Raw genomic sequence first — 18088 nt, forward strand, 5'->3', positions numbered from 1 at the left:
GTCTATATAAGGTCTCACATACAATGCATGTCAGAGCAAAAACCAAGCCATTAGGAGAAAGGAACTACCTGTAGAGCCCAGAGAGAGGATAGTGTGGACACACAGATCTGGAGAAGGGCACCAAGAAAAATTTCTGCTGTACCGAAAGTTCCCAAGCACACAGTGGCCTTCATAATTCTTGAATGAAAGAAGATTTGAACAACCAGGACTTTTAGAGCTGGCTGTCCCACCAAACTAAGTAATCGGGGGGGAAAAGGGTAGCATCATACCCAAGAAGACTGGAGGCTGTAATCGCTGCCAAAGGTGCTTCAACTAAATACTGGGTATAAGGTCTGAATACTTATGTCAATACAAGATTTTAGTTTTTCCTTTTCAATAAATTGTCAAAGATTTTAAACATTCTGGGGGAGATTTATCAATACTGGTGCAAAAGAAAACTGTCGTAATTGCCCATAGTAACCAATCAGATTCTACCTTTCATTTTTCTGAGCTCGTTTGGAAAATGAAATGATCGATCTGATTGGTTTCTAGGGGCAACTAAGCCAGTTTTCCTTTGCACCAGTTTTGGTAAATCTTCCCCTCTGTCTTCATTTTGTCATTATGGGATATTGAGTGTAGATTAATGTATATATAAAAAAATTAAGTTTTTCAGCTTTTATCTGATTAGTAGTGCGTCTTATGGTCTGAAAAGATAATGCTTTTGACATGCATTTACAATTTCAGATAGGTGAAAAGCTGTATGAATGACTTTTTTATATTCCTATGCCTTCTAATATTTTCTACAAAACAGTTCTCTCCTCGAGTCCCCAATAATGAGGACGAAGAAGAGCAGAAATGAGGTGACTGAGAATATATTAAGCTTCACACTGGAGATCATCTACCTGCTGATTGGCGAGGTGAGGAATTCTATCAATTATGTCTTATGGTATCAATCTTATGTCTGAATTAAGCAGACAGGAATGGACAGTTAAGGGGTTCAGGGACTTAAGATGACCTAATCTCTATCGAGCCAGTATCTTAATGAGGATTTTGGAAATGTTCATATATAGTATTATTTATTAGTGTCTCCTTCTTCGCATAGGATTGCACAGTAGTAAAGAAGACATCTGGTGAATGTGTGACCGCTAACAGCCATTCCTTTGTGTCAGGAAAATGGAACAAGACTGAGAGCCCCATCATGGAGCCTCCACCTCACTCATTGATTCCTGGAAGAAAGAATGTGGAGAAGATCCTAGACCTCACCAACAAGATTGTTCAGTTGCTAACTAGAGAGGTGAGCGCTGCTGGAAATGCTGGGACGTTATACAGTAAAACTGAAAGATATGTGTCTGGATGATGACTGTGGTGATTTAATTTCATAAATTTAAATATATCAAGTGAGAATGTAAGGTAAGCCTGAGCATTGAGCCGTTTTTAGTTAACTTTTTTTTCTATTTGACTAAATTGCCCTGAGCCTGATAAAAATATCAAAATACTTACCATTCCTGCTGCTCCCACTTCAATAAACTCCAATCTGCAGCCAGTGACGTATTGTTTGGCAGTAGAGGTGATGTCCCATATACCGCTGCAGCTAATCGCTGTTCTCGAGACTCATGAGACCAGTGGTTAGCTGCAGCAGAATGTGGGAAAGCTGAGTGGCAGAGATAGATCAGAGCAGGTAAGGTAAAGGCTATAGACCCTTTCAGAACATTTTGTTATGATTGCGTTTTACTCCTTTTGGACTAAAATAATTTAAAAAAAATCAGTCTGTACAGTGTCATGTCTTAGTCCTGTCATCTGAAGGCTCATGTGAAGCCTTTTCACTGATCTCTTAACCTCATAAACACTCATTTAAGCCATATTCTTATCAGTTTGACTTTGGCTATAATGAATGTTTATGAGGTCAGGAGATCAAAAATAAAGCTTCACATGAGCAGTCAGTTGACAGGACTGAAATGTGGTTCTCTGCAAACTGAATAATTTTTTAACCCTTGTATCCCAAAAGTGGCTGAACATTTTTAATAGTGTTAAGCGAAGCAAGCTTCAGATGCTTCATCCGAAGTTGCTTCGTTCAAAACTTCAGAATAATACTGTATAGAGATCCGTCTCCGTACAGTATTAGAATGTATGGGCTCCGATGAGCCAAAGTAAGTTATTTGCGAGGATCGCGCGTAACTTCGTTGAATGAGGTACTAGTCGGAACTGAAGCAGTTTGGTCTCAATGGTTTAAAGTGGTTTTCAGCTAAGTCACACGCAACTTCACAAGTAACTTACTTTAGCTCATCAGAGCCCATACATTCTAATACTGTACGGAGACGGATCTCCGTACAGTATTATACCGAAGTTTTCAACGAAGCTTCCGATGAAGCATCCAAAGCTCGCTTCGCTCAACATTCATTTTTAATAAAGACTAAATGAAAAAAATTATTTTTCATTTTAAAAAATTGCCCCGAAGGTGTCCAAAACCTTTTAAGGTTTTTTTTCTTTCTATTATTATTATTATTATTATTATTATTATTATTATTACTATTATATTGAATCAGGCTACTAGCAGGTAAGTAAAATAAAAGAAAACCTCGGATAACCCCTTTAACAAAGTAGCATAAATTTATGTATACAAATATAAAGTACAAAATTGTAGGGAGGAGACACATATCCAAAGTGTTGAATAGAAACATTTCTTTACATGTGGTGGTCTTGGAGGAATGAAGATAATCCAGTCTCTATTGGAAGGGTCACCCCTTTTATGCAAAAGAAATAGGGGTAGACGAACAAATTTATGGCCATGTGGAAACAGCCCTTCAATGATCTAGGTAGAAAGAAATTTTTACCCTAGCATTGGAGGGAGTTTAACAAAATGCATGAAAACGCAAAATGTTAGCAGGTATATGTGGACTGCCTGTCAATATGCGAAAAGAGGGGAGGGCTCTGTAAGCTATTTCAAACAGTGGTCCTGAAGAGTATAAAATTACTTAGAGGCAACGTTTACTAAGCGAGCTATGGACCTATCCTTTGCCATGTTTTAAATATGGCGGCATGCTAGCCATTTTGAAGTTGGTATTTCCAGTCAGAGTTACCAACCATGAAGTAGATGGGTGTAGCCCTTAGACATGCATAGTTTGCACCACACCACCAAATTGAGAGAGTTGTTGTTCACTGACGCTGAGATTGCAGCATGGAAAGTATGGATAAAATCAGGGAGCAACAAGACTTGATTTAAACGGGTTCTCCGGGCTTTTAATATTGATGACCTATCCTCAGAATAGTAGTAGATAACAAAAGATCACAGCAGCATGTCCGGTGTGTCTGTTTATTGGAAGCCAAGAGTGCACACACAAGTAAGGTACGACGTTTCGTCTACGCAGTAGCCTTTATCAAGTATACAAATGGTAACAACTAGCAGTCATATATACACATAAGTGACCACTCCTATGTCATGATGGAGCCAATCAACTGGAGGCTAAACCCCATCAACACATGTGTAAGAAATAAAAAGCAGCCCAAACTCTGGTAAGGCTGTCTGTGATTCATTATAAAATAATTGTGTACCTGATCCATATTAAATACCATCCAGCCCCATCGCATGTGTTCGCTCTCCAAGTCGGCGTCTCCACGAGTGTGTTGCGCATGTCAATGACGTCACTGTGCCGCCGCCCAGGAACAAAGACGCGCGCACCTCATGCTCCTAGTTGACATGCGCATCTAGTGACAGCAGTCACGTGCGTCACACATCATCCAGTCACGTGATCGTCACATGACAGGCGCAAGGTCCTATACCCACCGTGTACACAAAGGAATATGGAAGACCTAATACTCAGAAAGCAACACTAGCCATACATGCATAAATGGGGACAAAACCATGTCTCACACATAAACAATTGCATCGCAAGGCCAAGTTGATTATGTAAAAAACACCAAGTTGTTATTCCATATAACTAAATGCACGGCGTGTAGTAATTAATGTATAGTCAAACTATCAGTGGACAACGACATGGGGCACAATAAAGTTAAAGTAGGATGGAACAATAAACATCATTGTAAATAGGTGAAGTGAGTGACCATAAATATAATAATGTACCATAGAAGGGACATGTGAATTGAGTAACCAAAAAGTGTGGTAGTATACCATAAAATACCATTTAAAAACAATACATATACTGAATCCGACAAGAATACGTGAATCTTTCTACCTGTCTACGCTATTCACATTAAATTCGATATTGAGTCCCTGGGGTTGTAAGGATTGTAATGTGAAAATCCATTTGAGCTCTTTTTTTCTTAACATACGTTCCCTATCACAACCTCACTCACGGTCGAGAGGTCCGTTTGTGCTGCTCTACAACTTTTTTCTTTTGCGCGATCCTCAGAATAAGTCATCAATATCAGATCGGCAGGGGTCAGACATAGCAACAGCAAGCAGGAAGAGAGAAGGGAGATGGCACGTGCACACTGCGTGCACTGTCTCCTCATACAGCTGATCGGCGAGGGTGCCGGATGTAGGACCCCCGCCAATCTGATATTAATGACCTATCTTCAATACTAAAAGCCCAGAGAACCCCTTTAATGAGTGTGGTAAGCTGTGTGATTGAGGGCAGTCATTAAATCTGCATCCCGCTGGGACCCGCACGTTCATCGAGAACGGAGCCCCGCAAGTGAAGAAGGGCACATGCGCAGCCGCCCTCCATTCATTTTCTATGGGGCCGGCGAAAATAGCTGAGCACTGGCTTGGCTATTTCCGTTGGCCCCATAAAAATAAATGGGAGCAGGGCCGCGCATGCGCGGTATGCTCCCATTCACTTCTATGGGGAGCTGGCTTGGTGGTGGCCGGACCGGTGTCCTCCAGCCACCACCTTGCGGGGCTCCATTCTCGATATAGGTACGGGTCCCAGCAGTGGGATCCGCACCTATAAGACGATGGTGGCATATCCTAATGATATGCCTTTTATTGTCTATGATGAGACAACCCCTTTAAGACCAATCGTTGTCTATGGGGTTATTCACATGTTTTTGACTGTCGGTGAAAAACGGACGTCAAAATTTTTTTATATCTTGTCCGTTTTTCACTGACCGACTGCACCCATACTCTTGAATGGGTCCGTTTTTAATGTCTGTTTTTCAGAAAGGCATCAGTGAAAAAAACGTCCGTTAAAAATGGACAGTTTATCAGTTTTTAACACTTTTTTTCACTGTCGTGTGCATGTAGCCTAATGGTTTCAGCCCTAATATCAACAGATCAGTTTATTAGAATACTATTGCAGTGCAGTTGTATCTAAAGTATGTTAAAATCACATAGAAAGTATTCCATCAACTATATCATTGTGTGTGTCAGGTTCCTATAAGGTGTCAGGATGTCACTGTCCATTTCTCCATGGAGGAGTGGGAGTATTTAGAAGGACACAAGGATCTGTACAAGGGTGTACTAATGGAGGACTATGAGCCCCTCACACCACCAGGTAAGAACAGATTTAAGCCATAGTAACATATACCTGTTTTGGGGTCACGTAGATAATCCCATCATCTGATCATCAAATAAACCCAATGGAGGAGATTTATCAAAGCTGGTGCAAAGGAAAACGGGCTTAGTTGCCCATAGCAACCAATCAGATTGATCCTTTCATTTTCCAAAGGAGCTCTCAAAAATGAAAGGTGGCAGCAGTTTTGATAAATTTCCCTCGATATACAGTGCTGCCCATAATTATTCATACCCCTGGCAAATTTTGACTTAAAGGGATTCTGTAACCTCCCCTAACCGAAAATCAGATTTTAAAGCATTCATGTAGCACAGCTTACCTTGAATAGGCTGTGCTCTTTTATCTTCTAATCCGTCCAGTAGTTTTTGATAAAATCGACTTTTATGTTTATGTAAATTAGCCCTGAAGGTGCCCAGAGGGGCGTTATGTTAGCTTTAGTGTGCCCAGTACCGCCCCTCTTACGGTGCACAAAACGCCTTCCTTCTGACTGCCCACAGCCTCTCATCCCTCTCCTCCCCCTCCCTCACGGCCGAACGTACTCTCGCGCAGGCGCAGTACCCACTGAGGGCTGCGCCAGTGCGATCTGCAGGAGACTGAGGGCAGGAGCTTCATCTTTGTCACTGGGCATGCGCCGAGCCCAGTGACGTCAGATGCTCGCTCTTCCCTCAGTCAGCCTGGTGAGGAAGCGCAGAGGATTGCCGATCGGCTGCTGCTGCACCCTGCGTTTTTTTGTTCATATAATAATACCTATTTTCTCCAAAAAAATAAGGATTTCTTTCCAGGAGGGAGGGTGGGGAAGGAAATCGCTGGCAGGCAGACAGGCTGGAGAAAACGCAGGGTGCAGCAGCCGATCGGCAATCCTCTGCGCTTCCTCACCAGGCTGACTGAGGGAAGAGCGAGCATCTGACATCACTGGGCTCGGCGCAGCCCTCAGTGGGTACTGCGCCTGCGCGAGAGTACGTTCGGCCGTGAGGGAGGGGGAGGAGAGGGATGAGAGGCTGTGGGCAGTCAGAAGGAAGGCGTTTTGTGCACCGTAAGAGGGGCGGTACTGGGCACACTAAAGCTAACATAACGCCCCTCTGGGCACCTTCAGGGCTAATTTACATAAACATAAAAGTCGATTTTATCAAAAACTACTGGACGGATTAGAAGATAAAAGAGCACAGCCTATTCAAGGTAAGCTGTGCTACATGAATGCTTAAAAATCGGATTTTCGGTTAGGGGAGGTGACAGAATCCCTTTAAAGTTACTTTTATTCAACCAGCAATTAATAAGGCACACAAAAGCTCGCTTGGCCTTTGCAAAAGCTCATCTGGACAAAGAAGAAGACTTCTGTTTTTCTGTGTTATGGTCAAATGAAACAAAAATTAAATTGTTTGGTCACAATGATGTTTCCTTCATTTGGCGTAAAAAAGGAGAAGCCTTCAACCCAAAGAACACTATCCCCACTGTCAAACATGGTGGTAGGAACCTAATGCTTTGGGGGTGTTTTTCAGCCAATGGACCAGGGAACCTAATCACAGTAACCGGCACCATGAAAAAAGAGCAATACATGAGGATTCTCAACGACAACATCAGGCAGTCTGCAGAGAAACTTGGCCTTGGGCACCAGTGGACATTTCAGCATGACAATGACCCAAAACACACAGCAAAAGTGGTGAAGAAATGGTTAGCAGAAAACAACATTAACGTTTTGGAATGGCCCAGCCAGAGTCCAGACTTGAATCCAATTGAGAATCTGTGGAGGGAGCTAAAGATCAGGGTGATGGCAAGAAGACCCTCCAGCCTGAAAGATTTGGAGCTCATTGCTAAAGATGAATGGGCAAAAATACCCGTGGAGACATGCAAAAAGCTGGTCTGCAATTATAGGAAGTGTTTGATTGCTGTAATAGCCAATAAAGGCTTTTCTATTGACTATTGAGAAGGGTATGAATAATTTTGGACTGGACACTTTTTGCTCAAATGTAAATAAAAGCTGAGAAATGTTTTTTTTCCACAATAATGTCTCTTGTACATTGTCTTATTATCTTTTGGGAGACACCTATGTCATTTCCCGTCAAAAGATTACTTGCTGGTTGAATAAAAGTAACTAACTTTTTAAGTCAAAATTTGCCAGGGGTATGAATAATTATGGACAGCACTGTATGTAATCACTGTGTGTGTGTTTCGTACAGATAGATCCAGTAAGAGAAATTCACCAAAGAGATGTCCCAGCCTTCTGTATTCCCAGGATTGTCAAGAGGGAAATCACAATGTCCTGCAAGAAAATCAGGTAGATGGACCTAAGAAATTATCAAATGTACCAAACTAGATCTGCTCATATTTAGGCTAGTTTGACACCTGAACTAAATCTCTCCGGCAGGCTGTTCCTGCCAGAGTTTTCTGAATATGGCATAGCCAGATTGTGCCACACACTGCCAGACCCCATTGACTATAATGGGATTCGGTGGCGATATGGCCACTTCCTGGCATAAATACCGGGATTCGGACTGGCAAAATCTGTTGCGTGCAGTGATTTGCGTCCGGCCGAATCCTGACATTTATATTGGGGAGCAGCTGGATTCCATTATAGTCAAAGGGGTCCAGTGGGCACGCGGCACATCCTTCTTTGCCGCATCCGGAGAACCCCAGCAGGCTTGGATTAGCCTTGCCACAAGTGTGAAAGTAGTCTTAGTGGGGTATTCTGGTTATAGAAAGTCCCTATCCAAGCTCATTACTTGTATATTAGAATTCAGGTAGCAGATGGCAGCACTGAATTGTAATATAGTGGTCTACAGTGAGGAACAGAAGTATTTGAACACCCTGCGATTTTTCAAGTTCTCCCACTTAGAAATCATGGAGGGGTCTGAAATTCACATTGTAGGTGCATTCCCACTCTGAGAGACTGGCACAAGAGAAGGAAGCGTTGTAATAAAAGAGATCGCTCATTCTAGTCTAAGGCTACTTTCACATTATCGTTTTTCTTTTCCGGCATAGAGTTCCGTCACAGGTGCTGTATACCAGAAAAGAAATGATCAGTTTTATCCCCATGCATTCTGAATGGAGAGTAATCCGTTCAGTTTGCATCAGGATGTCTTCAGTTCAGTCGTTTTGACTGATCAGGCAAAAGAGAAAACCGCAGCATGCTACGGTTTTCTCTCCGGCGAAAAAAACTGAAGACTTGCCTGAACGGCGGATCCGGCATTTTTTCCCATAGGAATGAATTAGCGCCGGATTCGGCATTCAGAATACCGGAATGCCGGATCCGTCGTTCCGGCATGCGCATGCGCAGATTGGTAAAAATGTGAAAAAATGTACAAGACGGATCCGTCGGTCCGCATGACAAGCGGATAGACGGATCCGTCCTTGCAATGCATTTGTGAGACGGATCCGCACCCGGATCAGTCTCACAAATGCTTTCAGTCAGCGGCAGATCAGCGGGCAGTTCCGACGACGGAACTGCCCGCCGGATCACACTGCCGCAAGTGTGAAAGTAGCCTAATCCGTTCAGGATGCATCAGGATGTCTTCAGTTCAGTCATTTTGACTGATCAGGCAAAAGAGAAAACCGTAGCATGCTATGGTTTTATCTCCGGCGAAAAAAACTGAAGACTTGCCTGAATGCATTTTTTTCCATAGGAATGTATTAGTGCCGGATCCGGCATTCAAAATACCAGAATGCCGGATCCGTCCTTCCGGTCTGCGTATGCACAGACCTTTAAAGAATGAGGAAAAAAATAAATACCGGATCCGTTTTGCCTGATGACACTGGAAAAACGGATCCAGTATTGCAATGCATTTTTCTGACCGATCAGGCTTTTTTCTGACTGATCAGGATCCTGATCAGTCTGAAAAATGCCTGATCAGTCAAAAAAAATGACATGCGTTTGCATACAGTTTGCCTGATCAGGCAGGCAGTTCAGGCAACGGAACTGCCTGCCGGAATCAAACAACGCAAGTGTGAAAGTACCCTTAATTGTATGTTTTTGTTTTACTTGTTGAACTAGGTTGAAGATCTTATTGATATCAAGGTTGAGGTTATAGAGGAAGAAGAGATGTACGGAAGAGGTGATCAGCAGTGTAAGAAAGAGGAGATTCCTGTATCTGTCAGCCCAAGTGAGTATAAGTGCTAAATATACAAAAGAGCCATGTATTCTCCCTGTCCTTCTCTTTGCTCATGCCCTATAACTAACTATTCTATTCTAATTATTTACCCCCTATGAGTGCGTCTGAGATGTGTATCTAGAAGAAGAGGAAGTATATACACAGGACTCACTTTTTTTATTTTAGTGTATCAGGAAGTTTTGTTTTGTGTTTTTTTATAAAGAAAACTCATGTTCCCCTATCACAGGCCCCACATTATGCCTGGAACCAGAGGAGGTGCGGAGGCTCACAGAACGACACTTTATGGCACCAATCCCCTCAACGGCAAACCGAAGATACCCCCAAAGAAAGTGCCGTCTTTGCACCAAACAAGGGCAAAGGAGGGATACTCGTTATTTTTGTCCAGATTGCCCTTCTAAGCCACCCCTTTGTCTTTCTAAATGCTTTAAAATTTATCACACTGAACCGTGTCTATCCTTATCAGTAGCGTAAAAATAATAGTTTTTTTCAACTCATTCTAGTTCTATAGATTTTTTTTATAGTTCAAAACCAAATTCCATGGTAATCTTTATTTATAAGTAAGAAAGTGAAAAAAATAAAAACAACTAGTTTTACAATATACCCCTTAGGTGTCTATTTTTCTTACTGGTGTCTATTTTATGATGGATTCGATCAGGTTAGATTATTTTAATCTGGATTTAAGAAAGCCTTAAAGTTAAATGTTTTAACTGGAATTGCTTTGGGAATTGATTCTAGCCTCAGTCTTTTTGTCTATTTTAGGACTGACACTAATCGACTGAAATTAAGTTAACCTGAAGGCAATACTTTGCCCAAGAAGTATTGCTCTCTGTATATTTAGGATGTTTCATAGGCTTATTATGTTTCTTTGTTTCATTTTTCAATATATTACTCAACAGAAATTGAAGGATAAATACAGGATTGCTTTCCTTTGTTGTGCATGAATAATCGCCTAAGCAAAAGGATATGAAGAAAATGTGAAAGTGGCAATTTTTCAGTATGCTCCATTTAATAATTATTAGTATTATTGTTGTGTCTTACACTGATGCTGAGTGTTATAAAATTAAGCATTTCCTAATTAAAAATATAAATATGAAGAGCACGGAGAATGCTTTCACCAGGACATTATAGGATTATCCGAGGCTGTAAATGCTCCCCCATATGCCCGGGCCCCTCACACTGATTCTACTTACCCGGCTCCCCGCGCTGATCCTGGTCCCCGCACTGCCGCAGCTGCTTCTTCCTGTGCGCGGTTGAAAACAACCGGTTTCGGGGGAAACAGCCAATGACAGGCAGCGACGGGAACGACATGGCATCGCGGGTGACGCTAGGGAGGCTCGTCCCCGTCACCACCTGCCATTGGCTGCCCCCGGACATCGGATATTTTTATCTGCGCACAGGGAGATGCAACGGCGGCCGTGCGGGGACCAGGAGCGGCGTGGGGAGCAAGGTAAGTAGAATCGATGTAAGGGGCCCGGGCATATGGGGGAGCATTTCCAGCCTTGGATAACCCCTTTAAAACCATGCAAAACAAATATGAAGGCAGGTGGAACATAAACATGATGGCAGACTACTGTTGGTGTTTGCAAAGTGACAACCCGGATCATACTATTCAAGAGAATACAAAAAGTGAAAATTTGGGCCAAACAGTTATTTACAGAACTATTGAACTTTTGGTTAATTTACAAACTAATCCTTTTGTACAACACTACACCAATATAATGTGTTATGTTCTTCACAAAGGTCAGTATTACCTCAAATTAAACTAAAACAATATTTCTTAGTTGTAAAATATTTTGACCTGCTAGACAATTTCTGACTTGATATTCGGAATATCCACCTTCAGATTGTGTAAGATGAGTACAAAAAAGTCAGCATAAAAAATGTACAAATGTGGACCAATTTATTTTATGTTGGTAGATGAGGATTTTATCTTTTCTGTAATTTGTGATTTTGGGTTTAGTTAAAACAATGAAAAAATGTTGATGACTTATTAATCTATTTTTATTTTGTTTAAAATATCAGTTTAAAGAAATGAAAGCTAGCATGATATTAATAACGATAATCTGTTTTTGTCCTCAGCATATGACTGTACCAAGAGTTTGGAAGGACAAATTCTTTTATTACCAGACCGTGCAGTCGAAGATACTGATATCACACATGATTTTACAGAACAGATAAATCACGTAGGGGACAAACTCTTTTCATGCTCGGAATGTGGAGCATGTTTTACTAAGAAATCGGATCAGGTTGTACATGAGAGAATTCACACAGAAGAAACACCATTTTTAGAACTGGATGGTGGGAAAAGTTATATTCATAGGTCTACTCTTGCAGAACATCAATGGAGTTACACAGAGGAGATACCATTTCCATGTTCAGAATGTGGGATATGTTTTACCAAGAAGCAGTGTCTTGTTGATCATCACAGAATTCACACAGGAGAGAAGCTGTTTTCTTGTTCAGATCACGAGAAATGCTTTGCCCAAAAATCATGTGTCATTAAACATTACAGAAGTCACACAGGGGAGAAACCATTTTTCTGTATTGAGTGTGAGAAATCTTTCACAAAAAAACTAAACCTTGTTAACCATCAGAGATTTCACACTGGTGAGAGGCAATTTTCATGTCCGGAATGTGGGAAATGTTTCATAAAGAGGACAGGTCTTCTCGACCATCAGAGGATTCACACTGGTGAGAAACCATATTCATGCACAATATGTGAGTCAAGTTTTACTAACAAAGCAGGGCTTGTTAGACATCATAAAATTCACACTGGGCAGAAGCCATTCTCATGTTCACAATGTGGGAAATGTTTTGCCCAGAAATCAAATCTTGTTAATCATGAGAAAACTCACACGGGGGAGAAACCGTTTCCATGTTCTGAATGTGGGAAACTGTTTACTAAGAAATCAAGTCTCATTGAACATCAGAAAATTCATAGAGGGGAGAAGCCGTTTCCATGTGTAAAGTGTGGAAAGTGTTTCACTTATAAAACAGGTCTTATTTATCATCTGAGAACTCACTCAGGCGAGAAGCCATTTCCATGTTCAGATTGTGGAAAATGTTTTACCCAAAAATCAAGTCTTATTAAGCATCAAAAAATTCACTCAAGGGAGAGAACCTTCTTAGATTCCAACGGGAGTGAAATCATAAACACAGGTCAAATTTAAAATATCAGGTTGTGCCCAGACATTAACAAGTCACTCCTTTTAGGTAAAATTACAGTTAATTTTCTTCTTTTTTTCCCTAATTTATACATGTCTGTTGTCAGCAATTGTGTTTTAAAGAGTAACTAAACTTTTGTATACATTTTCGTTAACCTGACCCTAATAGTTTTTGTAATATAGTTTATAAAAAAAAATTGTATTTTTATTACACTTTACCCCCTCTGAAGCACACGTTTCGCTGTAAACTTAAAATCTACTTCTTTGTACACCACTGACTTCTCAGCGGTGTACGGAGTACACATTTTATCAATGGGGCTGCAGTGCAGGCAGTACGGGCAGGAGCACACATTGCCCCAGAGGTATATTAAATCCTGGCGTAGCCCATGGGCACCCTGTAACCCTGTACCATGCCAGGATTAGCGGAGCGGGCTTCTGCCTGCTTCGCTAAACTAAGAGTCCTGCATGTTAGCTCTTAGCTTAGTGAAGCAGGAGTCCGCTCAGCTAGTACTGGCATAGCACAGGGTTACAAGGTACCCATGTGCTATGGCAGCATTTAGTAAACCTAAGTGGGCACGGGCTGGAGCAGCAATGTGTGCTCCTGCCCGTACTCGCTGCACTGTGGCCCCATTGATAAAATGTGTACTCCGTACACCGCTGAGAGGCAAAATACATTAATAAACTATATTACAAAAACTGTTATTAGTGCATTAGGGACATGTTCACAAAAATGTATACAAAAGTTTAGTTACCCTTTAAGCATTTAAAAGGAAGTGCTGGATGGAGTCTATTTGAAAGTGAGCATTGTTGCCAATTCATATAAAGACATAAATATTCACAACTCCCCTCTGGCACAACTTCAATAAGTCGTTTCCAGGAAGATCATAATCAGGCAGCACGGAAGATTCGCCTTAGGCCTCATGCACACGACCATTGTTTTGGTCCGCATCCGAGCCGCCGTTTTGCGTTAAAGCGAACCTTTCACCTCATTTTCACTTTATAAACTAGCAACAGTACCTTATAGATTATCTTGAGTGTGTTGTTATCCATGTTAGTGCCGCTTTCCTGGGCTCTTTATACTTCAAAAAATCGTCTTATAAACTTCACATTCGGTGCTCCAACAGTCATGCAACCAGTCAAGGGGGTAGCCCTTCCATCTCCTCTGGCCGTACCGCCCCTGCCCTAACCCCTCCTCTATGCTCCTTAACTGACAGCCGGCTCAGTCGCCGGGACGGCGCTTCTGAAACCTGCGCATGCGCCGTCCTCCTGATTCGCCGCGCGATCCCGTCTTTCTTGCTGACAAAAGCGCGATCATGTAAGAGAATCGCGCATGCGCCTTACGCGATGCCGGCCTGTCTGCTCTCCTGTCTGCTCTCCCTCCCGTGCGCGCGCTCCACTATTGTCAGCAAGAAAGACGGGATCGCGCGGCGAATCAGGAGGACGGCGCAGGTTTCAGAAGCGCCGTCCCGGCGACTGAGCCGGCTGTCAGTTAAGGAGCATAGAGGAGGGGTTAGGGCAGGGGCGGTACGGCCAGAGGAGATGGAAGGGCTACCCCCTTGACTGGTTGCATGACTGTTGGAGCACCGAATGTGAAGTTTATAAGACGATTTTTTGAAGTATAAAGAGCCCAGGAAAGCGGCACTAACATGGATAACAACACACTCAAGATAATCTATAAGGTACTGTTGCTAGTTTATAAAGTGAAAATGAGGTGAAAGGTTCGCTTTAACTTCAATGGGGCCGCAAAAGATGCAGACAGCACTCCGTGTGCTGTCCGCATCCGTTGCTCCATTCTGTGGCCCCACTAAAAAAAATATAACATGTCCTATTCTTGTCCGCGCTTTGCAGACAAGAATAGGCATTTATATTAAAGGCTGTCCGTGCCGTTCCGCAAATTGCGGAACGCGCACGGACGCCATCCGTGTTTTGCGGACCGCAAAACACACTACGGTCGTGTGCATGCTGCCTTATCCAGGGAAGCAAGACTTTGTAAAATCCAGCGCTTTGAGGAATTGCAATATGCAGGGAGGATACCATGATGCTTTTTATGTTAAGTTTTAACTGTTCAAGGTGCTGGATTTTACAAAGTCTTGCTTAGAAATTGATGCCATTTTCTACCAGCAATCCTGTATGGTTTTAACGAGTCTTCTCAGTCTAATGGGTACATCCGATAATGTAGATAATGCCTTTAAAAATGTGTTCTGCTGACTGCTCCCATCACATTTAGCTCTTCATTTTCATACTGTTGTATCCATGGCACTAGCCTAGGACTAATTTTCGTCTAGCATTTTCCATAGAACATGAAAACAACGTAGCATAACTATATTTTGTCAGTTTATATTTAACATATAATGTATATTCGTTTGTCATGTCCTGAAAAAATACTAATAAAAATGGTAATTTATATTGACCATAATAGGGAAGCTAGATTGCAGAGCGCTTCTTACTCATGGACATTATATCACGATACACCGTAAAGTTTTTTTTATGTGAGGACTCATAATGAGAAATGGGGTGCTATATTAAGTCTATTTGCCTAACCAGGCAAAAGTGTTTTATAGGTAATAGTTGATAATGATGATAGAATAAAAATAATACTTTTGTTTTGGCATTAAAGGGGTTATTTTGAACATTAAAGAGGTTTTACACGTTAATTAGGAATCTCAGAGAAGCCGTTTTAAGAGACTTTTGCTATGTACCCAAAATAAATAAAAAAAACTATCTTGTTTACAAACTGCAGTTTGGACCTGCCAAGGTGCGGCATGTGACTGCTGCAGCCAATAACTGTGCTCAGCAGTTTAACGCTGAACGCAGTGATTGGCTGCTGCGGTAACATCCCATACACTTACACATCACTGTTCACATCACAGTGTCGGTGAAATGGAGGTGTACGACACTTTACCACTGCAGTTTCTAAACGGGCAGCGGTAGGAGGACTGGACCAGTGCCGCAGAGATGAGCACTGGAGAAAGGGGTGAGTATAAGATCTTTGTATTTTAGACTATTAGAGGGTTTGTCCAAGATATTTAAACCTATAGTGACCACCAATACACCTCTTTATGGCGGTCACTAAGGGGCCTTAGGCAGGGCTGCTGCCTTTTTACAGCAGCCCAGTCAAAGCGGTGCACGGGTCTCCTGTGCAGCGGAGAGCAGGGGATCGGCTCTCACATGAGAGCCGTGCTCCTGCTCTAACAGCCTGGACCAGCAGAAGTGCTGATCCAAACCCTTTTACACCATAGATGCCATGGTCAATAGCATCCATGGCATATAAATGGTTTAAAGAGAGGAAGCTCCATTTCCAATCACACCACAAATGATATTTAGGGGTGCTGATGTCTGTGCATGCAGGCTATGGCATTATGAAGGCTCCGGTGTGTCCTACCAGGCCACACCTATGTGGCGCAGCTGGTGCATGTCAGTATAGCACAGTAAAATATGTTGCACTGCATGAAAAGTACAATGTATTTTAGAAGCTATCAAAAGATTGTCTATTATAGTTCCCTTATGGGGCTTTTAAATAGTTAAAAAAAAAAAAGTTTCATTAAAGGGTTTCTATCACTTCGTATGCCATAATTAGCTCTCAGACACTAGCGATCCGCTAGTGTCTGCTCTGGCCAACCATCCTAATATAAGAGCTTTTTGGGCAGCCGTTTTGCTAAAAAAATAACTTTTATAAATATGCTAATGAGCCTCTAGGTGCTATGTGGGCGTCATTAGCACCTAGAGGCTCCGTCTACCTTCATACACAGCCACCGCCCAGCGCGTCCCTCCAGCCCGCCCATCTCCTGATGAATGCGATCCTCCGTGTGACGCAACGGACGAATTCTCGCGCATGCGCCGTGCGCGGCTGTATTCGGCGCATGCGCAGAGAATGTCTGACCGCTTCCCTGCTCAGACATCTCCACTGCGCCTGTTCCTTGGAGCACTATGACATCATCGGCGCAGGCGCAGTGGAGATGTCTGAGCAGGGAAGCGGTCAGACATTCTCTGCGCATGCGCCGAATACAGCCGCGCACGGCGCATGCGCGAGAATTCGTCCGTTGCGTCACACGGAGGATCGCATTCATCAGGAGATGGGCGGGCTGGAGGGACGCGCTGGGCGGTGGCTGTGTATGAAGGTAGACGGAGCCTCTAGGTGCTAATGACGCCCACATAGCACCTAGAGGCTCATTAGCATATTTATAAAAGTTATTTTTTTAGCAAAACGGCTGCCCAAAAAGCTCTTATATTAGGATGGTTGGCCAGAGCAGACACTAGCGGATCGCTAGTGTCTGAGAGCTAATTATGGCATACGAAGTGATAGAAACCCTTTAAGTTTTGAAGTTTTAGTTGAAAATTTCAAGTAACAAATCCACCTTTTTTCCATTGAAAAAACGCTTTGCAATGGAAAAAAATGAAATCACATATGTAGCACCTCCTCGTCTGTAACAACTCGCAGTATGCAATTATCATGTATTTTATCCCATATGGTAAACAACATAAAAAAAATCTAATCAAGCCCTCACACAGCTCCATAGAAAGAAAAGGAAGGCTGCTCATCTACAAGAAAGAAAATTCCCCAGACATCATGGAACCGGGAGTTCATAAGGAATTATGAAATTACTGCACATCTTAGTAATACACGTTTACCGTATTTTTTGCTTTATAAGACGAACCCTGGGTTTTAGAGGAAGAAAATAACAAAAAAAATATTTCCAACCAAAAGGTGGGCTAAAAAATGTGCAGTACATGGCACCCATGCACCATACCTATGGATGAGGGGGGTTATAGTCATATAATATAAACACTGTCCAGTGTACCGTAATTCACCTAAGTGTTATAACCCCCCTCTTCTATAGGAATGCACCCATGTATGTACGGTTTTTAAAATATTGATGAAAATTGTTTTGTCCTTCAAATAAATCTTTGTCCAGTGTGCCTGCATACCAATCTGCTGCACAGATTCGCTACGCAATCTGGATAAGAACTTTAATAATTAGATTAGCCGACCTAGGCTGGGATTCTTTGTTTGAATCTGACCAAGTGAAACATCAAAAGTTTCTTTAAGGTACTGGAATTTACATCCCCACTCCAAAAATGATACTGAGGTTAACAGATGAAGGTAGTAATTACATTGATATTTGAAAAAAGACCATTCTCCTAATAAATAAGATACAGGAAATCTATGTTAGTGACTGTTCCTCAAACCAGCTACCCCTAGTGAAGCAGCTCATGGGATGGATCTGTCGGTACACTCCTAAATCAACTGCTCGATTAAAGAGTTATTTAGATGAAGAAGTCAAAACTGTTTTTACAGAAATGGTAGAGATAGAGGGGGTCATTTATTAAGAACGGCATCTAAAACTGTCAGTCTTAATAACCCCTATAACTG

At 42.2% G+C, this 18088-nt stretch overlaps 1 protein-coding gene across 1 annotated transcript in view; it reads left to right on the forward strand.

Moving 5' to 3' along the window:
- The first annotated feature begins 812 nt into the window (after positions 1 to 812).
- The window catches only part of LOC121005587 (gastrula zinc finger protein XlCGF48.2-like), a 75704-nt gene continuing 58428 nt past the window's right edge, over positions 813 to 18088 (forward strand). The window contains exons 1-4 of the mRNA XM_040438366.1: positions 813 to 896; positions 1082 to 1273; positions 9436 to 9544; positions 11633 to 12516. Coding sequence (XP_040294300.1) covers positions 813 to 896; positions 1082 to 1273; positions 9436 to 9544; positions 11633 to 12516 — 1269 coding nt within the window. The remainder of the gene's footprint in view (positions 897 to 1081; positions 1274 to 9435; positions 9545 to 11632; positions 12517 to 18088) is intronic.

Source organism: Bufo bufo, chromosome 6, assembly GCF_905171765.1.
Source record: "Bufo bufo chromosome 6, aBufBuf1.1, whole genome shotgun sequence".
In the NCBI taxonomy this organism is placed as follows: domain Eukaryota; kingdom Metazoa; phylum Chordata; class Amphibia; order Anura; family Bufonidae; genus Bufo; species Bufo bufo.